At 34.4% G+C, this 27070-nt stretch overlaps 3 protein-coding genes across 3 annotated transcripts; 2 read left to right on the forward strand and 1 right to left on the reverse strand.

Annotated features, from left to right (window-relative positions):
• Positions 1 to 1903: 1903 nt before the first annotated feature.
• LOC110662957 (7-deoxyloganetin glucosyltransferase-like) lies at positions 1904 to 3680 on the forward strand. Its single transcript, XM_021822133.2, has 2 exons — positions 1904 to 2449; positions 2599 to 3680. Exons 1-2 carry the CDS (start codon positions 1936 to 1938, stop codon positions 3534 to 3536), a joined length of 1452 nt encoding a protein of 483 aa, XP_021677825.1. The 5' UTR covers positions 1904 to 1935; the 3' UTR covers positions 3537 to 3680.
• A 1986-nt stretch (positions 3681 to 5666) lies between these two features.
• On the forward strand, positions 5667 to 9692 carry LOC110662955 (phosphatidylinositol 4-kinase gamma 3). Its single transcript, XM_021822130.2, has 3 exons — positions 5667 to 5872; positions 6439 to 8159; positions 8992 to 9692. Exons 2-3 carry the CDS (start codon positions 6789 to 6791, stop codon positions 9367 to 9369), a joined length of 1749 nt encoding a protein of 582 aa, XP_021677822.2. The 5' UTR covers positions 5667 to 5872; positions 6439 to 6788; the 3' UTR covers positions 9370 to 9692.
• Positions 9693 to 10788: 1096 nt separating this feature from the next.
• LOC110662954 (probable pectinesterase/pectinesterase inhibitor 34) lies at positions 10789 to 14183 on the reverse strand. The gene is made up of 3 exons (XM_021822129.2): positions 12919 to 14183; positions 12473 to 12609; positions 10789 to 11697 (listed from the first exon to the last, which is right to left on the reverse strand). The coding sequence occupies exons 1-3, from the start codon at positions 13896 to 13898 to the stop codon at positions 11000 to 11002; spliced, it is 1815 nt and encodes a 604-aa protein (XP_021677821.2). The 5' UTR covers positions 13899 to 14183; the 3' UTR covers positions 10789 to 10999.
• Positions 14184 to 27070: the final 12887 nt, after the last annotated feature.

A 27070-nucleotide genomic window follows, 5' to 3' on the forward strand; every position in this document is an offset into this window, starting at 1 on the left:
TGAATTTATTCAATTTGATCGAGTTTGTCAGTTTAACGATTGCATTGTACGCATCTAATCTCATTAGAACCTAGCATATAACTTATCATAATATAAATCAGTCTATTATATCGATTAAGATCTCACAATAATTTAGGATAGAGTAATGTGCCGCTTATATGGCCTTGGGCTATCTTCTCTCCCTAAGCTAGCTTTTGAGGGTAAGTTAGATCTGATATATTTTTAAAAAAATATCACTGAAATAAGATGTAGACGAAATATCAAATTTAAATAATTTTAATTCTTTGTCTATTAGGATAGAGTAATGTGCCGCTTATATGGCCTTGGGCTATCTTCTCTCCCTAAGCTAGCTTTTGAGGGTAAGTTAGATCTGATATATTTTTAAAAAAATATCACTGAAATAAGATGTAGACGAAATATCAAATTTAAATAATTTTAATTCTTTGTCTATTAGGATAGAGTAATATACTGCTTATATGGCTTTGGACTATCCTCTCCTCTTAAGCTAACCTTTGAGGGCAAGTCAGACCTGATATATTTTTTAAAAAATATCACTGAAATAAGATATAGACAAACTATCAAATTTAAATAATTTTAATTCTCTGTCCATTAGGATAGAGTAATGTACCGCTTACATGACTTTGGGCTATCCTCTCCTCTTAAGCTAACATTTGAGAGCAAGTCAGACCTGATATATTTTTTAAAAAATATCACTGAAATAAGATGTAGACAAACTATCAAATTTAAATAATTTTAATTCTGTTTTTTTTTTTTAATTAAAATCAGTTCTGAATTGAACATTACATTAGAATTTAGTGAAATTAGGTAAATGCTCTAATTGGAATAAAATTAAAATTTGGTGACCAACTTGCAACAAATGAAAAAATTTTGTGATTACAATAAAAATTAATAATCATTAAAATAAGGGTAATTAAGAAACTAATATGTGCTGATTTTCAAAGCTTCATTCTTATATTTTTAAAATTGAATTAATTAATTTCTCAGCTTTTTAATTTTTTAACACTTACGCCATTCAGTTAAAATATTAAATAATATTTTAATTTCTAAATTTTATTTTAAATTACACTACATTTGTAAAAAGATAAATTAGTGAGGAACTAAAATGTTATAGTACGGGACCATTAGGGGTGTACATTAATTTTTCAATTATAATTAAATAATTAAATTAAACTAATGAAATTTAATTATTTTTTTAAAGAATAATTTCAATTCGATTTATTAGTACTTTAAATATTTTTTATTTTCGATTATTAATTTAATTACTTTTAACTTGGTAATCAAAGTAATTAAAATTATATTAATTAATAATATTTGATTTGTAATTATTATTTTATTAATATTAAATTATATTTATTAATTTTTATAAATAAAAATGGTTAAAATTTTTTATTAATAATTAATTAATTGTTAATAATATAAAATATATATTTTATTTTTTTTCTGTTAATTCAATAATAACCTGTCAAATATTTTTATTTTTGGTAAGATTTTATTTCTTATCAATTTCAGTTTTAATTCAATTAGTATTTTTAGGTTCAGGTTAAAAATACAATTAACTCAAATTTTGATTCAATTCGATTCGATTAATTGAATACTTATCTACAAGGAAAATAAAAGTTTTTACTTAAGAGATGAGAGACTAAAATATAATAAAAGAATTTTTAAGAGTATATATATATATATTTTTTCATAACTCAAGTACTATTTATTAATTCAAATTTCAAAAAATAAAGATGCAAATGTAAATTTTTACTTAATATAAAAGGAGTTTAAATAATTTGCCCTTAAAATAATTTACCCACTTAGAACCACTAAATTACTTGTCTAAAGGTGAATTTTATTGCTATATAAGGAGGGAACATTAGGCTTTGCCATTAGGTATAGCAAAGCAGCCACACTCAGACAGAGAGAGAGATGTCTAATTACAAGCCCCATGCAGTGTGTGTTCCATTTGCACTGCAAACCCACATAAACCCTTTACTAAAACTAGCAAAACTTCTTCACTACAATGGCTTTCATATCACCTTTGTGAACACTGAATTTAATCACAAACACATTCTTGAATCAAAGGGCCCTAATTCCCTTGATGGGTTGCCAGACTTTTGCTTTGAGACCTTACCCATTGATCATCATCCTCCTTCTAATACAAATGTGCTTCAAAGACTCTCGTCTCTTCGTTTCCAATTTACAGACAATTTCTTGCTTACATTTCGCAGTCTTTTAGCGAAACTAAAGAGTGATTGTGCTTTTTTTAATAACCGACCTCCTGTTACCTGCATAATTGCAGATGGATTTCTCAGCTCTGCTGTTATAGCTGCTGAAGAACTTGGAATTCCTTGTGTTCTTTGCTGGAATGTTAGTGCCTCTGGTTTATTGAGCTATATTCAATATCGCCAGCTTATGGCTAAATGCGTTAAACTCCTCACAGGTATGTGCGTGTTCTCATTATATTCAAGCTTAGAGCTAAATTAGTTTTAAACCTTACCCTTCTGTGTCTCACTGGACTATAGTGGAAGGTCATGAATTCAAACTCTTAACCATTGTTAACTAATGATGGAGCTACATATATACTTACAGGTGAAGATCATGACAAGAACGACGCGTCGTATATGGATACGATTGTAGAATGGCTTCCGGGAATGGAAGGAATTACTTTTAGAGATCTCCCCAACCTAATCCAAACTAAGGATCCAATTAGCTTCATGATGGATTCCAGCACTGGGGAATTGGAGAGAATAAAGAAAGCATCTGCCCATGTATGCCATACCTTTGAAGCTTTAGAGGTAGACAAGTTAGATGCTCTCTCATCAATGCTTTCTCAAGTTTACAGCATTGGCCCTCTAGATTTGCTTCTTAACCACATCCCAAAAGGCCCCTGCTTGACCATTTCATGCAATCCATTGAATGAGGAGGTTGAGTGCATCCAATGGCTTAATTCTAAGAAACCCAATTCTGTGATTTATGTAAGTTTTGGAACCCTTATGGTTTCTACATCAGACAAGCTAGTTGAACTTGCATGGGGACTAGCTAATAGTATGCACAATTTCTTATGGATAATTAGATCTGATTTGGTGATGGGTGAGTCAACTTTTTTGCCTCATGAGTTCTTGTTAGAGACTAAAAACAGAGCGTTCATAGCCAGTTGGTGTCCCCAAGATCAAGTTCTCAACCATCCATCAATTGGTGGATTCATAACCCACAGTGGTTGGAACTCAACAATTGAAAGCATTTCTAGTGGAATACCCATGATTTGTTGGCCATTTTTTGGAGAACATTTTGTAAACTGTAGAAATTGCTGCAATGAATGGGGTATAGGCATGGAGCTAAATAATAACTTCAATAAGAATGATGTAGAGAAGCTTCTGAGAGAGTTGATGGTGACAGATAAAGGTAAGAAGATGAAGACAAAGGCTATGGAATGGAAGAATATGGCAGAAGAAGCCATTGGCTCTCTTGGTTCATCCTCTATCAATTTCAGCAAACTAGTGAGTGACGTTCTATTGGCAAGTCATTGACACTTGCATGTCAGTCCTTTGCGCTCGTGCTTGTATTGTATGCTTGTGTATAATATGTAGGTTGCACTAATCTTAGCAAAACCTTGTTTGTAAGAGACAACAAATCAGTATTGATCATAGCTATCTCTCAATAAATGGATGCAACCAGGAATTAATAAATAAATTTTCAAAACATTTTCTGCTAAAAAATATTAATTAACTAAAGAGAGAGAGTAATCGCAACTGCAAATGCAATTTACACTTAAGCATCCTCTCCTCTGCAATATTGTTGTCTTTGCTACTCTCTTTTTCTGCAATAAAATTTACGCAACGCATAGTCCAATTGATCAAATTTAAGTAATTGGAAGGCTTGTTTTACTATAAACCAAACATATTGATTGTCAAAGGTAAGTCTAAATACAATTTTGAACGTTACACTGATATATAAATTTAAATATATTTATAAATTTAAATATATTAAATTCAACTTGACAATTTACACAAATATATGGAATTAGCTATCTTTCTATATCCATATTAAAATTTTTTGATTCATGAAAAAATAAATATATTGAATTTCAATAACAGGGCTTAGATCAGAAGTTTAGAGCATATTTGCTTTGTGGAAAATAATTTTTTATTTTTTATAAAAAATGAAAAAATGTATTCATTTGTAAATAATAAAAAAATATTTGTTTAATTAAAAAATATAATATCTTTCCTAATTAAAAATATTATAAAATATATTTAAAAACGTATTTTATTTAAAGTTTTTTATTGTGTTATTATTTTATTCTATAATAATATTATCAATTTTTTATCATTAAAATTATTATTTTAAATTATTATTCAATTTTAATTATAAAAAAATTATAGTATAATTTTAGTTATAAAAGGTCATTATTTTTCATTTCAAAAATAAAATTTATGTTATAAAGGAAAAAGTGGAAAATAACTTTAAAAAAATTTTAATTCTTAGTTAAATTTAAAAAAATGAAAAAAAAATGATTTTTAAGTTATACATTTATAAAACTAACACAACTCTTTTTTTTTTTTTAATTTTCTTAAGATTTTCTTTAAAATAAATCATTTATAAAAAAAATTCAATTAATTTCTATATCCTTTAATATAGAAAATTTTTTTTGATAGAAACAAACGGGCGCAACAACTTAACCCAATCCAATCAAAGACACTCTTTATCATGCTTCAGCCACTTTGATAATTCCATTTGGCCGAGAGTCCAGCATAATAAAAAATTTTATTTTAAAATAATTTTTTTTAAATTAAAAAGAATTAAAATTTTTTATTTTCAATATAAAAATTAATAAAAAAATCAATTAATTAAATTTTTTAAAAATTTTACTTTCAAATTTTTTTTTTAAACCCTTATTTCGTGGAAAACCCTTTATGCTAAATTTATGTTGTCCTAAAATTTTCCAATTATTTTCAGAGAAAATAAAGGGTTGACGCTATGCCCCCTCCCCGGGTGCAGGGACTAGGTAGGAGCGGAGCGTCATTTCCCGTGAGATTTTTAACCGTCGTTAAGTACAAACGTTCGTCCGTACATTAATGTCCTTTATAGGTAACAATTATTTATACGGTACCTTTATCTTGGTTGGAAAATTGATGTTCTAGAAACTTGTGGAACACCTTACATTTCCACTATTCAAAATGTTCTCTTCTTTTTTATATTTTTTATTTTTTTTATCCTATATACTTAGGACCTATAAATTGATTATAACTGCGAAACTTATATAAGTAATTGTATTTTTATAATGAAAAATTATAATTTTATAATTAGTATAAAAATAGAGCCATCAATAAATCACATTAATTAAATTTATTAATTTCAATGATAAATTTTAATTTTATATTATTGCAAATTTAATATTTAATAATTATAAAATTCTATAATTATCGAACCAATAAACTATTTCAATATATTCTATTTTGCAAGTTTTTAAAAGAAATAACAAAGAATTTAAGTATTAATTCAAATAAAATATGAGAACTACAAGCATTAAATTTATTTTAATTAATATGTGAATTAATTTAATAGTCAAAATTGAAATATAACGCCGTTTAGCTCAAACTCCGTCAATACCCTTGCCAAAATTACCTCAAAAAGTCATGAGTACTTGCTATAAGTGTCCTACAGGTTCAACGCCATTCAAGTCTCACTCTTGCTTGTCTGTGACTCTGTGGAGAGTCAAGCGGGGAAGAAACCAAAGATTTTCCCATTTAGCTTCGAAATTGGGTAAATAAAAGAGAGCAACTTCGAATTCTTCAATTTTCCAATTTCTCTTCATTTCATGGCTATTTAACTGGAATTTATCCTTCGATTCTTGATGCTTCAGGTAATTTTTTCCGTTTATTTTTTTTATTTTTTTGATCAAAGGAATTATTTTCAGATTTGCTTTTTTCGTGTATGTAATATGCTTGCTTAGATGCCGAGAAATGTGAAGGGAAATTCTGGCAGAGGTTATGTAAATGGAAATATTTTCTGTTGGTTTCATTTGAAGTTTAAATTTGTTTAATTTTGATAAAATCTCATGTTCAGGGCTGCATAGGTTTGATCTTTCAGTAAGGCATTCGCATTTCTACTTTGTTTTGGTTACGGAGAAAATGAGAATAGATTAAATCAGAATTCTCGAGTTTTGAGAACTCTGATCAATTGAATCTCATTGGACTGTTCACCTTAGTCTGATGGGGCTTTCATTTTTTTTTTTTTAATGAGCAAATGAACACGGAAAAAGAAAGGAATCTGTTCTCTTCGTTCATTTCTTCTGATTTGAGTCTATCTCAGAGTTAGGGTTTTAGCCTGTAACATCTGATTCGAATAACTTTTTTTGTTTTCTCCATATTTAAACAGTGTGAAATGATATTTATTTAGTCTAATTGGAGATATTTCTGTGTATTTCAGGGGGATCATATTCGAGTTATTGATGAAGGCATCAACCTTTTCAGAGAAACCTGAGGGCTATGGAATATAATTTCGTGCATCATGGAATATTTGATAGGCATTGCTGAAACATTAGTTCAGATGTTTTTGGCAGTGTATAGGACGCAGATTTGTGTATGCAGAATATGAGGATTTTGTTCTTTGGTCTGCTTTTTTCCCAGTGCCTTTTTGAGGTGTAATTGGTGATAGGCTTGAATTTGGTGGGCCTACCCTGCTGAGGTCATGAAAATTATTTGTAGTAGGATTTAGGGTTTAGAAGTCCCATATTTGGCTGAGGAAATAGACACAAATATACTGGATTCACTATAGCAATGGCTAGCGTAGCTCTTAGTCTTTTGCATGAAGGGCCTTTAGATATCCATGGAAGCTTTATCAGACAGAATGGTCCACGCTTAAATGACCCAATCTTGATTTTGCTATCTGTTGCGGGGTCTATGATTCCCATGCGTATTATGGAGTCGGATTCTATTGCTTCTGTGAAGTTGAGGATTCAGGCTTCCAAAGGTTTTTTTGAGAAGAAGCAAACATTGGTTTTTGAAGGTAGGGAACTGGCACGGAACAATTCTTGTGTGAAGGACTATGGCATTGCCAATGGGAATGTGTTGTATTTGGTGCTCAGGCTTTCAGATCTCCAAGCTATAACAGTTTGGACTGTTTGTGGGAAAGAGTTTGAGTTTCAAGTTGAAAGGGGCAGAAATGTAGGTTATGTAAAGCAACAGATTGCTAGGAAGGGGAAAGGGTTTGATCTCATTGACCAGGAATTGATATTTGATGGCGAGGAGCTAGAAGACCAAAGGCTTATTAATGATATCTGCAAGAATAATGATGCTGCAATTCACTTGCTCATTCGAAAATCTGCCAAAGTAAGGGCCAAACCTGTTGAGAAAGATTTGGAATTATCTATTGAAGCATTAGATTTGACTGAGAAGGGGGATGGTGTATTAGGAAAGCATCAAAGCAGGGCATTATCTGTGGCACATAGGGTTATAGAGGGGAAACAGTTACTTAGAGGTTTCATTTTGGAGCCTCTAATTATTAATTCCAAAATTGAACTGCCTCAAATAATCAAAGAGTTGATCAATTCTACATTCAATGGGTTAGAGGAGGGCAATGAACCAATTCGATCATTTGAGGGATCTGGAGGAGCATATTTCATGCAAGATTCATCTGGTCAGAAATATGTTTCTATTTTTAAGCCAATTGATGAGGAGCCAATGGCTGTGAATAACCCTCAGGGGCTACCGTTGTCAGTGAATGGTGAAGGTTTGAAGAAAGGCACACGAGTAGGAGGGGGAGCATTGCGGGAAGTTGCAGCTTACATATTGGATCATCCAAAGAGTGGGCCACGCTTATTTTTGGATGATCAGAAGGGTTTTGCTGGTGTTCCACCCACAGTAATGATCAAGTGCTTGCACAAAGGTTTCAACCATCCAGGAGGTTATGAATGTGCTACAAAGAATATAAAGATTGGTTCATTACAGATGTTTGTGGAAAATGATGGAAGTTGTGAGGATATGGGCCCTCGTGCTTTCCCTGTGGATGAGGTACACAAAATCTCAGTCTTGGATATAAGGTTGGCAAATGCTGATAGGCATGCTGGGAATATACTGGTAAGCAAAGATGGTGAGAAAGGGCGAAATGTGCTCATTCCAATTGATCATGGTTACTGCTTGCCTGATAATGTAAGTTTTAATTTCCATCTCTGTATATTTGTTATATGTCTTTTCGGTTTTAATTATGTTATTCTCTTAGTTTTATTATACTAATCAGTATTGTTTGTGTATTTTTTAATGCTTCTTAACTCGTGTTCTTTCTTTGGTCCCTTTAGTAGGGACACAAAGTTTTGGCTTAACCCATGTTGACAATTTGGTTCATTGTTTTGAGCAAGCTTATTCAAGCAAAATATGATACTTTCACAGATCGTTTGTACTAAGTTATCTTCCTTCCCTGTAGAAAAAGAAAAAGAAACACACTGAAGCAATAAAGCAAGATGTTAGTTTGTCCATAAATATGCATGAGAAATTTCTGGCATTGTGAGATGATCTACTTTTCCTTGCGCTGGCCGTATAATTGTCTTTTCTCTACTTGAGTGGATGTCCTTGTATTGCTTTTTGGACAAAGCTTTTTTATTTTCTCCCTTTATTATAGAACTAGTATCATATGATAAGGCTGTATATGTTTGCTTTTTCTGTTGTTTGCCATTTTCTGGATTCTATTTTTAATTTTTCCAATTAGTCATTTGCAATGTTTCTACCCATTTGGAAAACCTTGTGAATCATTTGACTTCCTGTCCTGCTAATAACAACAGTTGCCACTGACATATTAATTTTTGTAAGCATAGGAGCCTTTTTCCATAGTCTTGCTAAGCAAGACTTGACTTTGATTTGCAAACAAATTTAGCTTATTATTTATGTTCTATGGTATATTTTCTTATGGTAGCATTGGAAGTTCTTTCGCTAGGACATGGATTTATGGCTGTCGTTTCTTCTCACATTTACTGCTTTGTGTCTGCAGTTTGAAGACTGCACTTTTGACTGGCTTTACTGGCCTCAAGCTCAGGAACCTTATTCACCTGACACTGTTGACTATATCAAAGCACTTGATGCTGAGCATGATATAGCACTTGTGAAGTTTCATGGATGGGACATGCCGCTTGAGTGTGCTCGCACCCTTCGCATTTCTACTATGCTTCTGAAGAAAGGAGTAGAGAGAGGACTTACTCCCTTTGCCATTGGAAGCATAATGTGTAGGGAAACAGTTAAGAAGGAATCTGTGATTGAGCAGATTGTTCAAGAAGCCCGGGATGCTGTGCTCACGGGAAGTAGCGAAGCTGCATTTCTTGAAGCTGTATCATCAATTATGGATCGCCATCTTGATGAGCTATCCCAGTAAGCCTCCAGTAAAATTCTGTAGATATATAATATGTGTGGAATTGTCGTCATGCTCGTGTATGGTTTATAGAAGATAACATATTGTATTCGTGTTTTGATGGTATTGCTATTGGGTTCTGTGCAATCTTGATTGGTGTTTGGAACTTGTAATCCCATCAACGGACTCATCTTGTTGATGCATCTGAACTTGTCTGTCCTTTCCTCTTTTACATGGAAATGGCATTTTAAGGAGTGAGTGAAGGAAGTTGTAATGTGGATGTTCTCGTGATGTTAGTTGTGGTACTTGTGTTGACAATGATACAGACGTGTATTTTTTCATCTAAATGTCGTGTTTCATGTGATATTGTTGGTTTCATGTTCATGTTAGACATGATTGTGTTTTGATGTACTTTTGGAGACTAATGTTTACTGGGTTCTGCCTAGATCTTTGCTCCTTGTTCATCCAAATGCAAATACTACGTCCGTACGCTTCATTGCTTGGTTTATGGATTTCTGAATGAAGTTAAGCAAAGCCCATTTCTAAACCTTCGAATTTTTTGAATTTTGTTTTCCAAGGCCTTTAATTTTCAAGTTTATGTTAATGATTCCATAAATTTGATATTTGAAGAATGGAGCGTAATAAAGAAAATAAGAGATAAAAGATGGATGGATATTTCTGTTAAAATTGTATTAGCTGAGACTGAGGATGGAAAGAATTTTCTCTCTTTTTCTTGGTATTGAATTTTACAATACTTAAGTTTATTTAGTTGTATTTCCATATGCAACTTATATAAGCTGTATAAAAGATGAGGAAACCAGCGCTGGCCATGTGCGTTCTTATTGGCCGACTCTGACAAATCAGACAATGTGAGTGTGTTTTCAGTTTCATACAATACACAAACTATAGGCAGCGTTGGACATGTACCATCTTAAAACCTATCGACTTCAATTCAAATCCAACTGCAGTTGATTAATTTTTAGGTATCCTCTGGTAGGGAGGGGACAAAACCATCCGATTTTGGGTCCACTTATAGATAATACAGTCCAACTGGACCCCAGAGGGAGAGGTGTCGGTGGTAGGCAAAAAAATTAGGGTTGGGCCAAGTTTAAAGCTATTGGGCTTAGCCTTTAATGACCATTAAAATCAATGGGAATGTGGGTCACCTTTGAGTTGGTTTTCTTCATTACTATTTGCTAAATCCACCGACACCATTAAATTATACATCCATTTGTAGCCTCTCATCACATTCTATAAAATAAAATAAATAAATTAGCCTCCCCTCACCACACCGGCCATCTCACCCACCCTCTATTCACAAGAAACCACTGTTACGAAGTCAACATTTTTAATTTTTATAACCTGATTTATTTATATTTTTTCTACACATTATGGTATTAAAGTGATCAATACATAAAAATTGACATGAATAGAAGAAAACAATTTTGAATCAATGGAAGAGAGAACATTTCCTTTAATTTTCTATAGCATCTCATGGGTTACAAGTTACAACTATATAAGAAGGCGGCACAATCACTGTTACAATAATGGCTATTAAATTATGCGAAAAAAAAAAAAATTGCTTGCATACAATTATTAAGGACGTGGTAGGAACTTTATAATGTCTATTTATGCTACACAATGACAATGCTACTCAAACTGATAATCCAGCTAAAAATGCCACTCCAGTAGAAGGCAACCATGATGATCCATAAATAAACTCTGCTACTGTGAATTTACTTGCCTCAGTAGTTGATGTGATGACCCTATACCCGGGCCATTTTACCCGTTGCCCGACTGCCCCTCCCGGCCCGAAATTCATGTACTCACCATAGTACAGCGTATCAAGTGCAAATGTTGCATTCCATTCTAGCCAACCTCTTGGATGAATGTGATCACCCATGTATGTTAACATGTAGACAGTTCTTGAGTAGAGTTTCCATGGACGGCCTAGATATGTTGGGAAGCTACCATTGGCCGCCTCGAGCTCTGGCGTGGCATAGAGCTTACAGGCATGGATAGATATGCCTGTATTTTGGTTAGGGTCTTTACGATTCTGGGCAGTGATGGTGTTTTTCTGTAAAGCCATAGGCTTACGAGCGTAAATGCTGCAATTTTGAAACACTACAGCCGCATTACCAAATATGAAATCAACCGTACCATAAATGCCACATTCCCGGTAAAATTGGCGATTCGAGTGCACATAGAGAGTGTCTTGATATCCAGTGACGTTGCAACGATAGACCACAGCATGGTCAGCACCAACCCGGAGAGCCACAGCTTGGTGCTTGGATGGACCAGCTGAGTTCTCAAATGTCATGTCACGAGCAATGAAACCAGCTCCGGTGGCAGCTGTGGAATAAATTGACATAAGTGACAGAAAAAGAACAAGGAGTAATTGGTATTAAACAATTAGAGTATACGTATAAAAAAACAAAGAGAAAGAAGTAGCTTTCAAAATTTTCAATCATCCAACTATGCCTTGTTGATTACCGCCAAGAATATAGCTATTGGTCATGTGATGATCATGACCCACCTCCAATAATGCGATTCTCTTTCTCTTTAAATTCTAGCCATCAATTGATGAATTTGAGAAGGGCATTAGCCAAAAGTCTCTATTTCACAACAAGTGCATAATTTGCAGTCGGATTTACGCAGGGAATTGACAACTTTATAATATCTTTGGAGGGCACAAAGTGAAGTTTAAAGCTACGCTAAGTATCCAACCTTTTTTTAATGCCTACATCCACACAAACTACATTAATTGGTACCCAATTCAATGAACTTTGCTGAATGATATTAAATTTACGTCTAATTTATTAAACTAAAGTCATTGGACAGGATCTTCCCATATAAAAACTGTTGTTCCCTAATTTTATCTGAAAAAAAAAAAAAAAAAAGCTTAATTGAACAAGAAATTTGATGAGCTGCTGGCTAAAATCATACAAGGGTATGAGAGCACACGTCTTTGAAAGAAAAATAAAGAGGCAAGCCACGTGCAAGACAAACAGCCAGCTTTCATGCAACGTCATCATACAGGCCACAGTATTTAAAGCTAAAATGGCAAGATGGTTAGTAGTAGACTCTACACGCAGAAACAAAAGGGTAAAAGGAATTTTTCATTTACCGAATGAGGCAGTGTGGAATGTCGTTACATTATCGTAAACGCTTTTGCTTCCTGAAATCACCGTTTTACCCCTTCCATCTCCTATGAACATCAAATTCCTCTTCTTCCTTCCCACTTTCAAGTTATTCTCTTCGTATCTGCATATCACACAAATCAAATAATTTATAGCCATTTCTTGATTTTCTCTTTAAAGATCAGGTTTTTTTTTTCTTAAATAAATAATTAAATAAATTTGCATGCGGCATGAGCACAAAATTTTCAAATTGGCATCCAACTTACGTCAATAATTGTAGTTTCATGATTTGCTATAATCAAAGTCAATTAGTAATCACCACTACCTGGAAAGTTTCCCACAAGGTGGGGGTATTTATGTCACTTCGTAAGGAAAGGCTAACAAAAGTTGTAACTTTTCAAGCCTTTTTATTTTTTTTCATATATGAATTTACCTTCCTGCCCTCACGTAAATTATTGTTCGCCGATTGTTGTACTCCGGTGCCTTCTTAATCGCCTCCGTGATCGTCTTGTACGTTCCGTTCCCGTCTTTCGAAACGATTATATCGGCCTGTATAGCCGACACCGGCATGTTCAATAGTCTCCTTTCTTTCCTCCCCAACCAACTCGGAAGATCATCGGCATTTTCCTTCGAGATTTCGGCGTCCATCAATCTCCGCCGGTTCTGTATCGGAACGCCAAAGAAATCGTCACTGTCAGTTGCCGAAAAAATTGCCAAGCAATTGCTCACTAACTCGGATAAGTCCCTCAACTTATCAGACATCTGATCCTTTACAGCTCCACTTAAGTCTGTAAATCCCTCCGTACATGTGTCCTGATTAGTCAGCGCGGCGCTGAGCCAAGTAACCACGTCTTCAGTGGACCCGACAGCCTGTACCTGTCCTGCAGTGTTCCCGTCCATCGACGGCGCGACGATGGAGAGCGAGCGCGAAAGCGCGTCCACGGAATCATCAAGCAGCTCAAGGCAGTCCTCATAGGCCGACCGTACACGAGTATCCATCTGAAGATAAGAGATCCCTGAAGAGAGGTACAGAGCTTTGCTAAAGTGCTGCAGAGTCATATTGAAAGAAATGTGGACGAGGTCCTTCTCGGAGGCGGTCTCAGAACCAGGAAAATCCAGCAACGAGTTAACACAGAGAGTCGGAAAGCGCGTCTTGCTGCAAGTTTTAGAAATGGCCTTGGTGGGCTTCCTGGCCACAACTGGGCTGGGATGGCCTGAAGCCCGGGTGCGTAGCCCGATTAGAAGCGTGGCGGAGACGGCAGAGGCGATGATCAAGACGACGGAGAGGAGGGAAAGGAGGATTACCTTCCTCTTGCGGGAAGGGTTTGAGGTGGTATGTTCTGGTGGGTCGAGAGAGCGGGACGATCCGCCGGGTTCGGAGGGTCCGAGCCTGCCATAGTCTAGGGGTTTCATTTCAGTGGGAGTAGAAGGTAGAGAGAATGTGAAGAGAGTGGAGACTAGAATGCGAGTGTGTGCATATATATATGTATATATAAAGAAGAGTATGAGAGCGTAGAGGAGTTGGGATTATATAAATAGAAGAATGGTGGGCGTAAGGAGTGAAGGTGGAGAAGAGAGGAGAGGGTACGATAGGGGGTGGAAGTAGAAGCAGTAATGGAGGTTGGTGTAAAGTCTATATCGAGAGCCAAAATAGCTGGCCTCTACTTCTACCACTGCCCATTGGATGCAAGTAACGAGTGTGTGAGCAAGCCTATGCTTGTGCTGCTTTCCTTTTCTTGTTTGTTTGCTTTTTTTTTTTTTTTTTTTTTTCTCTTCTTTTGTGCTTTGTTTGGAAACATAAGATTTTTGTGCTTTGTTTGGCAACATAAGTGATGAAGGAAAGAAAATAAACAAACAAAGCACTATATATATATATATATATATATATATATATATATATATTTTACTTTTATTTCAAAGAAAAAAAATTATTTTCCTTATTTAAAAAAGTAAAACAATAAAAAAAAAGAAAATTTTTGATAAATTTATAATTTTATTCTATATTTTCTTAAAAAGACTTTAAATGCAAAAGGGCAATTTTATAGTTTTATTATGCATAATAAAATTTCTTTCCACACTTTTTTATTTTCTTTTTAAATTAAAAAAAAAAAAATCTTCTTTTCTGTTTTCTCCGGTCAATCTCGCTTTATTTTCTTCCTTCCAGCCAATTGTTTTCCGCACATGCAACCAAACGCTTCGTTTCCACTACCTTCTTTTCTTTTAATTTTTTTTATTTTTATTTTTATTAATATATAATACATATAATGATACAGTAACCTAGGGATTTAGTGTAGAATTTCTTTGTTCCTAGGTGCTTCTGCTAGACTTGATTGACTATGAACCTTCTGCAAATTCCCAAATAATTCCATGGTTAAAATATTTTGCCACTTAATTACCAACAATTCATAAATAATTGATTTTTCATTTATACCTATAATAATAACAAACTTTTTTATACATAGAATCCATTTTATGCCTAAACAAAAAAGAAGCTTCTTTTAATATATATATATATATACATGAAATCCATTCCAATATAAGGAATATATTATAAAGAATTGTAAACGTAGTTGTCTTTAATATATATATATATATCCTACCAATTGAATGAATCCCAATTATTAGTTAGAGTTGTTGTGAGCTGAATGGACACTAAACTAGTAAAAGCATATTGAAGACTTAAAAAGGATTGAACACATTATACTGAGAAAGAGACCATATTGCTTAATCTAAGAGATATCTAGATATGTTAAATTATCCTAACTATTAGCATAAATGCATCCTATCCTTTACATTGTGCGAATATAGAAACTTTGGCCCGAAGAAACACTGCTGCTCACTTGGTCCTCACAACAGCCACTATTGCATTGCGTGATGTCTACGCTATGCATATTTCTTTCTTTTTTACGAATCTTTGTACTGGGTTTGGCTTAGTACCTAAAACAACTTTGAAGGTTGACTTGTATAGATTTTTTTTTTTTTTTTTTTTTAACTTTGTATAGAAATTAAAATTGAACTTAAGTCTAACATAATGAAACTATGCCTATCGCTATCGCTCATATTTTAGTTATTTTAAAATGATTTAATTTTTTTTATTAAATTTATTTAATATTTTAAATGCTTTAAATATTAAAAAAAATAAAAAATATTTTCTGCAAATCGAATAAAAGCTTAGTTAAAGAAATATATTCATTGTACTCATTCATGACTGTGAATGAATGAAAATCATTTGATTATTGTTTTATTATAAAAATATTTCTTTTATTAGCTAAGCACAAAAGGTTGCATAACAGGTCATCTACTAAAACTAGGCGGTGGACTACTGTAGTCCCTTTCCAAGAGAAACGTTACCGTTTGACAATAAAGCTGTGGATATCAATCACGCGTTTCCTCCACTCGCTACAAAATTCCATTTCACAAATTAACCAATATATACGCCGATCACCTCTACTATTCACAACCTCTTGTCGAGTAATAATTTTTGGCCTTATTAATAGCTTGAGTCTGTTTAATTTGACTTAATTTATTAATTAAAAATATATATTATTCACTTGATAAATTTAAATTTGAGTCTCACTTTCAATCTCCTGTCTAATTAATAGCTATTTTCTTATTGGATAAATTTCATTTCCTGTTAAGTGGGTTCACCATGTTTCTTTCATTCTTTGGACTCTTTCTTTTACCATCAGTTTCAAGTACATGGCATATATTGTCTTCATCAAGAAAAACACGGCTGCCACGTGTAGCCTTTTTGCCCTCTGAAAGACCTTATTTTCCGGCAGTATATGGCATACAACTCAACTGTGGAATCGTCAATAACTTCCTTTCCTTGTTCTTTTCATTTTTGGGTACATTTCTAGCGTGAAAGGGAAGTATAATCATTGACACATTTTTCACATTATTTAGGCAGGCCTTCCTAGCTATGTGATAATTAAAATTAATATTGGTTTTTCTCCTATATATGATCTAATTAAATTTAATTAAAATACTTTTAATTATATAATATGGATGTTAATATAATAATCAAATTTAAAACGAATTTAAATGGTAAAATTATTATCAAAAGAAATTGAATTTTAATTGACAAGTTTGAGATATTGACCCAAGGAATGAATTGTAAGCCACACACGAAGCATCTTCCTCTTCATAAAAATTAGAAGCTGCCCTACATACCTACCAAATGTTTCACGACTTGTGATTTTTCCTAGAGGCAAGTTGTTTCATAAATCGTGTCACCAGGGGCATTAGAACACAATCATTTATTACATGACCAAAAATTATCAAGGCTAGACTCACTATTAGCAGTGTTTTTAAATATTAAAAAGATCAAGCTATTTGGTAAGAATTAATGTGATAAATGTAAACTTTGCATGGCAACACAAGGGGAATCATATGGACAGATAATTAATGAAGACATGTTTTATTTACTAGAAGTTTAAGCCATAATTATCATAAGGTTGATTTCCAATTATGCGACCAAAGGGTTTGAGATTCTCTTCATTCTCTTTCCAACTCATTCAATTACTTTTCCTTCTTTCTTTTCTTAGGTCGGTCTGTTTGTTTTGTAAAGATATTTTCCTCATATGTGGCTGTCAGAATTCTCATGCATAAAACATCTTTTGATTTCATTAAAGTAGATTTGCTAAATAGTATTAAAATTATTTCTAGAGTTGTTGGATATTAAATTCGAATTTTAATTATAAATAAAACGAATTTGCTAAGACAGTTGGAGAAGAAAGAGACATGCGAGAAGGTGACTGCCATAAAAATGAAATCAGGTTTAATGAAGTATGTTTTGGAGGATTAAAGCAGGAAATTTTTGGAAAAAGATATTTGGGATCCTATGATAATATGATGTGAAATGTTTTTTAAAAAGAGAGATTGTAATAAATTAAGTTAATTAATTAAATTATTTTTATATTATTTATATTTATATAAATATAAAAATATAATTTCATTAGTGTTATACACTGAGAAAATATATAAACTAAAAAATATAAAGCAAACATATAAAATATTAAATTTAAGTAGTTGAGTAATCTCATTGTGATTTCCAATTTTATTCTATCTTAGAAAAAGCAAAGAAACTTTCCATTATCTTCCTTCATGGTGATTGCTGACATTACAGCTGCCTTAGCAGAGAAGTGAATTAGTTTGATGGGTAATTAATTTTATGTGCAATACTTGCATCTACACCACAATATTAACTTGTCCTTTTTAACATTCTCTAACTACTTAGCAATTTTGTCTGTAAATATGCTCATTGGACCCATATCACTCATTTAGATTTATTAATAAATCAAAATTTTAAAATTTAATTGTAAATTTATAATTTCTTCACTATATTTTCCCTTGGGGCTGGGCAAGCCAAGAGAGTTCTTGTTGTTGGATATCTTGTGCTTCATTATTATAAAAGTTAAAAGTCGGTGATTGCTTTTATGTTGATTAGACTCTATTAAATGAGTCATTAACCTTTTTAACAGAGAAAGTTAAATATATGGTCTATGAAATTTAACTATTAGAAGAAAAGGATAACATAATTGATGAAAAGCTAGAAAAGGACTTAAATGGATAAGAAATTGCATTGCCATTATATATTTACTTAGGAACAACGAATCCAAATGGGTTAAAGGATCTCTGAAATTAAGGAAGATACCTACAAATCTGCTAGTCTAATCATTGATCTTCACCGTCCAGCCTAAAGGCATCATTAAGCTACCAAAAAGTTGGTAAGCCCCAAAAGGTTGAGGAGACGAGGAGGAGTAGGGCAAGGGGGGAAACTGTGAAGGGTCCCCATTTAGACCCAAAAACGTAACGTGCCAATGTCACTTTCTGTCTAATCAAATAATGTATGTTTTTTTAGCATTTTTTTTATAGAGCAGTCAATCGGGTTGCATGCAGTGACAAGTTAAAAATTATTTGTATTTTGCATTTATAATAGGAAATGGCACGAGGACAGCCACTCAACATGCCATATACAACATGAATTAATACTTGTTTCATCGTTTTCAACTTCTTTTTTTTTTTTTTTTTTTTTTGGTTTTTTTAAATTCATTTGTGGTTTATAATTTAGCCTTGTAATGCTAGTACCTCATGAGAGTTGCTTTTATGTATATGGGAATTTATAGGGGCGAAACTAGAAATTGAGATCTGGAGGGTGAAATGTAATTCGTAATCTTTGAGTCCATATTGGGAGGGCAAGATAAAATTTGAGGGAGGGCCAACGCTGTAACACATATGCAAACTCTTAAATAAATTTTCAAAGGTGGAGGGAGGGGGGACAATTACATGTGGATCCGACTCTGGGAATTTGAGTATACGTTCACTTGTATACATAAATAACATACATCGACTCACCAAAGAGTGTGCTAGCAATAACATTCCATGTTTAAACGGATAATGACGATATGAAAAATAATATCAATTATTAATTGAGGTTGTTTCTCCGAGACTTGTATATAGGATAAGTTAATGCTTCTTTATAATACCCTAAAGGTCAATATAAGAGAAATATTATTAATTTATTCTAAAATAATTAGCTGGATTTGATCCATAAGATCTAATCCGATAGCAGTAAGCACCTTCAACACTAGCACACCGTGTAATCAATCAAACGGACACTTGAGCTCACTTTGCCAAATTCAAAAGCATAGGCAGAGGGGTCACGCCACCAAGACAAGAAGGTTCATTTAAGCCCATTTTAGGCCTAAATCCCTTGCACAACAGAAATCATTCACAAGCCTTAAAACAACTGAAGCCAAGGAAAGGTCTTGGGAGCTCAATAGGGAGGCAAGGCAGCACTCCTACAGCTCAAACTCGATGAGGAAAGGGTGAAACCCACTAGACTGGTTGGGGAGGAGCCCCCTTGCACGACAGAAGCAAGGGAAGCCTCTAACAAGTAGCAAGAAATGACAATTCTCGTCGTAGAAATACCCAATAAATAAAGAAAAATTCTCTCTTAGAGAGTGTTGTTTTTTATTATTAGTTAGTGCTATATGATTAATTAGGTGTTTGAGAGTAATAATTTAAAAATTCACAAATTAGAGAAATATTATTCTTAAATATAAGAGTCATTGGGTGTGTTTGAGAATAATCATTTCTCTATGATTTGTAGATTATATTTTAAATTAATAAAATTGAGTTGTCTGTCAATTTATAAAATCTGAATTTCAATTCTCAATATCATCCAGACAAGAAAAAAAAAAATGAATGGTTTCTAAAGAGAAAATCTAGGCCAGAAGAGAAAAGAAGATAAAAGACAAAGAAAAGGAAGTGAATTGAAGTGCAAAAGCAAGGAATAAAAAGGGAGCTGGGTCATATGGAAAGAAGTAAGGAAAAACATGAATAGATGAGCATGTGGGTATTTCCATGGTGGCAGGGAACACAGGCTAAAGAGTTCATAGCCCATCACATGTTGTGCTACATGATTTGTGTCTATTGTTTCTCTGCACATTCACTTTCTTCAATTTTGGAATCATCTGAATCTTCATTCTTAAGGCGATATGGGTTTTAAAAACCATTTGATTTTTCCTGCAGAAACAAACCATTGCATGTGGGTTTCCTTTATGGTCAACTGGTAAACTAGCTATTGCTTTCACTTTGAATAGTAATAATAGGTACATTTTATTAGTTGAGTTCATAAATGGTTGCATTATTTAGCTGAAGAAATGAAAGTGAAGGTGTGCAAAAACACTTAGTAATTAAGCAAAGCTTAATTTTTGCAACAATTAGTGGAATGGGCATTGATTGTAAATAAGAGTATGAGGTGGCCACTGAGGGGGTGAGGGCTGAGGCTGAGGTCATCATGAACTTCAAGATAATGCCTATTTGCTGGAAACACAATAGGACAAACCACTTCTTACTTATCTCCTACGTATAATATAAAGGTTCCAGAGAGTTTTTTTTTTTTTTTTTTAGTAAATATATTTATCCATTTACCAATTAAAGATATATGATTAAACTTAAATGTCATCATTTCATATCATTATGAATGTTTGAATATTTTACATTATTTTGACTACTTAATTATTCTCCCCTTTTTTTAACAATGGATCTTCCATTAACAAACCAAAACGGCACCATCACTATATAAAATACAACATAATGGAGATTGTTTACAGTGACAACAATTTTTACCCCCAATAATTAGTTCAATCTATTTGATAAAATCCTTCAAATAAATTAAACTTTTATTCAAATTTATAATTATGATCAACCTTCACATTTTATCAGCTGTCATAATTAAATCTCATTTATTTTTTTATAAATATTTTAATGGATGTGTTTATAAAGAACTCGAACTCATAAGAAAATAAAATTATATATGTTTTAATTAATTATGTACATATCTCAATACAAGTATCTAATCTAATAATTGTTAAGGTCATTATCATATAAACTCGAGCTTATATTAGATGTACTCCTTTTTTTAATTAATTTATATAAATTTCAATATAAATATTTGATGTAATTGTTATTAAACTCGTTTTTATATGAGATCAGGTATATATATATAATTTATCTAAAAATAAATAGAAAACAAGTCAATATCAAATTAATTTGTCGCAAGAACTTTGCGGTCACCGAACGATTCACACGGAAGTGGAAAAAGTGAAGAGTCGCTACTTTAATTTTGAGGGAAATTAAAGAAAACCATTTGTTAAAAAAAAATAAAATCCACTTTGAAAATAGAGATTCTAGGTTCGGGGTCCGTATACGGGTGGGGAAGGTGTTAGGCACCCCACCTCGTTCCTCAACGAGGGTAAGCAGATTTAATATTATGCTCTTTATAAATTGATAATTTAGGGGGTTAGAATGATGATGTTAATCCTTTGTACAGATAAAAGGAATATTTGATATTTCACTATTTTGGGTTGCCCAAGAACACATGCACATGAGATGACCCTTCAGTGAATAGGTGCTGTGTAATGGATTTTTATTGGGGGTTAATTTGAATACTGAAGTTGTAATATCCTCGGGGGGAGAATTTTTGTCCTATAAATATGAGTGCCTTGAGGAGAACTCTCCATCGGGCCTCAACCTAGCATTCGTGATACTTTGGGAAAACCTCTCCTGCTGATCCTTTGGCGTATTAAGCATTTAAGTTGAGAGCTTCATGTAAGAAATATCCCCCCAATTTCTTAGTATATTTTAGTTTGAATTTAAACTAAGAGAATTCGAGTAAGAACTCTCTCCCGATCTCTAAATGTATTTTGTTAAAATTTTAGCGGATTTTGGGTAAGAACTCTCCCCCGATCTCCACATATTTTATTAAGATTTTGGCCGAGAATTCAGGTAAGAACTCTCCCCCGATCTCTTAATATATTGCGTTAAAAATTAGGCTGAATTCGGGTAAGAACTCTCTCCCGATCTCTTAATATATTGCATTAAAAAATTAGGCTAAGTTTTGGTAAGAACTCTCTCCCGATCTCTTAATATATTGCATTAAAAAAATTAGGTTGAGTTCGGGTAAGAACTCTCATCCGATCTCTTAATATATTGCGTTAAAAATTAGGCTGAGTTCGGGTAAGAACTCTTCCCCAATCTCTTAATATGTTGCGTTAAAAAAAATTAGGCTGAGTTCAAGTAAGAACTCTCCCCTGATCTTTTTAATAAATTGTGTTAAAAATTAGGCTGAGTTTGGGTAAAAACTCTCCCCCGATCTCTTAATATATTTATTAGAATGGTGTTTTACAAGAACTTTGAACCAAGGATTCGGGTAAAGGGTCCTTCTTGACCCCTTTTTTATGGGAGTGAAGTACCGAAGACACAGGAAACCCCTGTGTAAAACTTTTCGTAGCCTACGAGACCTTATAACTAAATGGTGGATGAAAGGCTGAACTCCTTGCCAATCTTCAACATGATCACTTTATCAGAACTCTTTGATTTGCGATATCCGATCTCTTTTTAGTTGCTCACCCGGGATCTGAACTTATCTCGATTCCCGATCTATTGTCTTATCGCTTAAGTTTGTTCCAAGACCCGATCTCATAACTTATTTGTTTGACCTAATCTTGTTTCCAACCTATTCGACCTTTGCTACACCTATCTTCCTTTATCATTTTTCATTTATTCAGACCAAAAACTCTCATGTTAAAGTACTCCTGCCTATATTCTTTAGAGTATTTTACAGGTCACCGATGACTCAAACATCTACTCTCGAAAGGAATGAAAACTAGGTGACAATAAATGGAGTTTATCAATGAATAAAAAAAAAGGAGGCATAGGAAATAACTACGGGCCTAGATAACCTATTCTGAGATTTAGTGTGACTGGATAAAAAAGAAAATTAAAAGAAAACTAGAGAGAACAAACCAAGGATATTCGCACAAAATGACAGTTTAGACGCTTACCTGTGGAAAGTTGAGGAGACAGACAAGCTGACCCTAGTATCCACAAATCTTGGAGAGGTGAAAGCTGATGGCCGAAGGACTTGAGCTTACCCGAGGTAATGGGAATGGATCGGAACAAAATTGAGTTCGGAGGGTAATGCGTAGATACTAGGGCGGTGGGAATGGGGCAGGGTAAAGATGGTTTCACAGGGTAATGCACAGGTACTGAAAATGAAAATATAAGGATTTAGAGCTCTTTTTGATGAAATACTTCAGAAAACTGGTTTCTAAAGTTTCTCAACTCTTTGAAAGCTCCTAATGACAAGTAGTAAGACTAAATCAAAGTTCAGAGTCTTTCCATGATAATCACTACCTTCTTTTCTTCTACAGTGTTGCATGCAGGTATTTATAGGGAATGGGTATCAAAAATGAAGGGTCAGGATTTTATTAGAGGGAGACAGAAGGCTGAGATTCAAAAGGACATAATCTAATATTTGAGAATTAAAGAGAATCAAAATGGAGAGTCGGGATTCCGTTCAGAATATCTGTCCTTTCTCCCCTTAATCCAACAGTCAAGGGTCTCGCCTTACGAAATGGATCCAAAGGCTGGGAATAAAAGGCGTCGAATCTGTCATCTGCTTTTGATCTGAGGGCTCCAGATCCATCCTTACAATTATAATCAATGATGTAGATCAGGATGTACAGGGCTGCTTTAACCATTTTGGCGTCTGGCGGCTAGGAGGGTGTCCTTGTGAATCAGATGTGCGGTGAGGATCTGATCATGCCTGCAATGCTTTAACTAACTCGGATCTAGCGGTGGGGGAAGCTAATTAAAAGCTATGATCGATAGTTATTCAACTCCTTAAGTTCTCCGATCTTACAGGTCGTTCCTTGCTTTTTCGACCTTCCCATTATGACCATCCCCTTTTTGGGTCATTATTCTGATATCTAGTCCGCTCTTATTTCCCGATCTCTCTCATTCCTGATCTTTCCTCTCTATCTAACTTGCATTGGTTATTTTTTCGATCTCTGATAAGTGTACTCGTTCTAATCCCTAGACGAATCGCCATTCGCAGATCCGTGGGTTTGGAAATTTGTTCAATTCGATGACCTTAGTTGACCGATCTCATTTATCCGATTTTTTAATATGTTTCTGGAACCTTATTGCGACGTGTCTAAGAGGCGGCCCAGTCCCGCTAACCGATGCGTCACTTGGGACTTCGTGAGCATTTAATACTTAGATAGGTATAAATAGGGGAAATGTGAGTCATTTGTTTCCTTATGTCATTTTATGACCTTCCCCTAGTGATTTCAGCACTTCCTCTCACTTTCTAAAGTTTTCAAGCACCGATTCACACTCTGGTAAGGGTTTTGATATTTTCTCGGTTAATTTTCCTTTTTATTTTGTGAAAATGAGTGGTACCGAGGGTCAGAGAGCTGCGAGCCTGCCTTCTGTCCATATTTTGTGGACCTCAGAAAAAGGCGATGCGATTAAACCAGGCGAACAATCCAGCAAAGCCATCGTTCTGGTTACTGGTCTGGCTACCAGACTGAAGCGAGGAATGTCTTCGAGAAAGGAGAACCTGCTAGTTGATGAACTGCCATCAGTCCTTAGAGAAACTGATCTCTAATCCATAAGTCAAGAATACAATCTGCGAATCGACTCTTTTGAACTGATCATATGCCATGGCGATCTTCAGGCCGATCACTTCATTGAAGAAGGCGATCTTATCATAGTGTACGAAGAGCCGCTGAAGTCCGGGCTCCGTTTTCCCTTGGATGGATTTTACAAGGCCGTCTTAAAATTCTACCATGTCTCAGTAGCTCAAGTGCATCCGAACTCCTAGCGGACTTTAGTAGCCTTTAGAGGCCTTTGCCGAGCCAAGAGATTGGAGCCTATGGTTAGAGTCTTTGCCGAGCTGCATAAGCTTGGTCGAAGAAAGGATGACGAATTCTGGTTCTTTCAGGCAAAGCCGAACTGCGGGCTTTTCACTGATCTCCCTTCTTCACTGAAGAACGGTTTTTCATCCTTAGAAGTAAGGATCAAAATGGCTTTGAGGGGATCCCACGTAATTGGAATTATTTGGTCCCCCAAGTCCTGAAGAAGCTTACTTTAAATAAAAACAAAGATGGTATGGTAAAAGAATTAAAAACTCAGGCGGTCACCCATAAATATTCATGCTTAGATGCGATCATGGCCGAACTGAAATGGTGGATGATGTAGCTGATCTCCGATGAAGATTACGAGCTTCAGCTTTCTAACCTCGGTCCTACTATCGGTACAATCATCTCTAGTCTCTCAATCTTAGCGAACTCACTAACTTCTTCTTTGTGCAGGTATGGTGGGTGGTGACGGTTCCAAAGAGAGTCGCAAGTGAAAGAGGGAGGTCTCCCGAAAGGTATAAGCGATGAAAGAGGCCATTGCCATCGCTGCTCAGATACCTCGACGAGACTTGGTAGAAGTACCGATCTCCCCTGTTCGACCTCAAGAGCAGCCGGTCTCAGAAGTAGAGGTCATCGTCTCTCCACCTCAGCTGATTGAATGCCCGCCTCCTCCGATCTCTTCCAATATAGAAGGGGAGTCTTTTGGCCCTACTGTTAGAACGCTCTCCTGAGGAGCTCAACTCCTTATCTAATCACTGAAAAGAAACCGTTCCACCTGAGAGAATCCTGGTCTAGCCAAGGTTATGGGCGCTTCCATCTACTTCTAAGAAGATTAAAATCGATTAGTTGAGGAGAGTATTGACGATATTTTAACTCAAACAATGAGTTTGGTCTTGGAGGCTATTGCAAACCAGCACGTGATTAGAGAAAAAGCCAACGTCTTGAGGAAGGAGATTCTTAATGCGGTCCAGGAGGCATCAGCTACAAAGGCTCAGCTCTCCATTGCCAATGATTACATCGTCAAACTGGAAGATCAGGTGAAGTATTGCGAAGAGAGGATAGCTGAAGTGGAGTGGGAACTTGAAGTCTCCTGGGCTGGTCGATCTGCAGATCTCACTCGTTTTTCTGAGGAACTTCAGGAGAAGGAGGAGGAGCTCCAAGCAAAGGAGGAGGAGAAGAGCATTACAAACGAGGCTGGGGCATATGTGAACGCTCATAACGACCTCCTGTCCGAACTGAAGAAGCGTTATCCTGAGGAGGACTTTTCTTGGATGAATCTGTTAGTAGTATGCCCTAGAGCATATCATTTAGTATGTATCTTGTATATATTTTTATTAATAAAAGGCATTTCCACTTTTCCGTTTACATAATATATTTATGTGTAATAGAAAAGGTCCATTGATATTTTGTTAGAAATATTATTCTTAAGTTGTTAAGAATATGAGTGACAATATTTCTAGCACAAAGTATCATAAATAGGTTCACAATCGAGGATACTTCATAATAAGGACATGACTTATCCAGAAAGATTGTATTCATGTTTGTTCCCAAGTTATTTATATGAGATATAAATAAGATGGAATGGTGAGTCTCATGCCATATGACAAACATGATAGGCACTTATAAATGATAAGTAGGCCTAACCAGTGACACTTATGACAAGCACATGGAGTTTACTCTTGTCAATGTTTTGTCATAAATCATATCAGTGCATATAATCTTTAGACTGAGATAGCAGATTATCTTGTATATAGGTAGTTTGAGTTTGATACTGCTTTCATACTTGTACTGTGTATGGGTATATGGGCATGTGTTGGCTCCTACTAGTTATATATGGAGGTAGGTGTTGATCAAGATGGAATCTGTTCCTCTAAGTAAATAGAGATAAAATCCTATGTTCATTTAATTGTTCTTGATGTTTCAAGTTCTGGCCAGACAGATAGATTTATTGAGAAAAGAGTTTACGATGAGAAAATCTTTTAATCAAGAACTGGAATTAAAAGAGAACATAATATTCATAGCAAATGGAGTTTGATATAAACCATGACTCGGCTTGAGTTGGGATTTTGTAACAGAGAGATTCTAGTGCATGGTAACATATGATTATAGGTTCATTTAAGGTAAACCTTATTACTAATTGGGTGGCCATGGCATGCTATGCTAGGTGTTAACCATGGTCTATGAGATTCATAAAATGATTTAGAGAAATCATTTATGGAAAGACAGAGTTCGATGATATTAAGAGTTGATATCATGTCTCATTGCCAATTAGTGATGAGCCTAGTAAGTCACACACATACACAAGTTATCACCTATTTAAATATGATTTAATTAATTAATTAAAGAGTTTAATTGATTAATTAAATAGGT

Source organism: Hevea brasiliensis, chromosome 16 (genome assembly GCF_030052815.1).
Source record: "Hevea brasiliensis isolate MT/VB/25A 57/8 chromosome 16, ASM3005281v1, whole genome shotgun sequence".
NCBI classification, from domain to species: Eukaryota; Viridiplantae; Streptophyta; class Magnoliopsida; order Malpighiales; family Euphorbiaceae; genus Hevea; species Hevea brasiliensis.

Coding starts and splice junctions, on each gene's coding strand:
- LOC110662957 (XM_021822133.2), top strand. CDS start 1,936: ATGTCTAATTACAAGCCCCATGCAGTGTGTGTTCCATTTGCACTGCAA. Junction 2,450..2,598: donor ATGCGTTAAACTCCTCACAG/GTATGTGCGTGT, acceptor ATATACTTACAG/GTGAAGATCATGACAAGAAC.
- LOC110662955 (XM_021822130.2), top strand. CDS start 6,789: ATGGCTAGCGTAGCTCTTAGTCTTTTGCATGAAGGGCCTTTAGATATC. Junction 8,160..8,991: donor GTTACTGCTTGCCTGATAAT/GTAAGTTTTAAT, acceptor TTGTGTCTGCAG/TTTGAAGACTGCACTTTTGA.
- LOC110662954 (XM_021822129.2), bottom strand. CDS start 13,898: ATGAAACCCCTAGACTATGGCAGGCTCGGACCCTCCGAACCCGGCGGA. Junction 12,610..12,918: donor ATTTACGTGAGGGCAGGAAG/GTAAATTCATAT, acceptor TGTGATATGCAG/ATACGAAGAGAATAACTTGA. Junction 11,698..12,472: donor ATTCCACACTGCCTCATTCG/GTAAATGAAAAA, acceptor TTTATTCCACAG/CTGCCACCGGAGCTGGTTTC.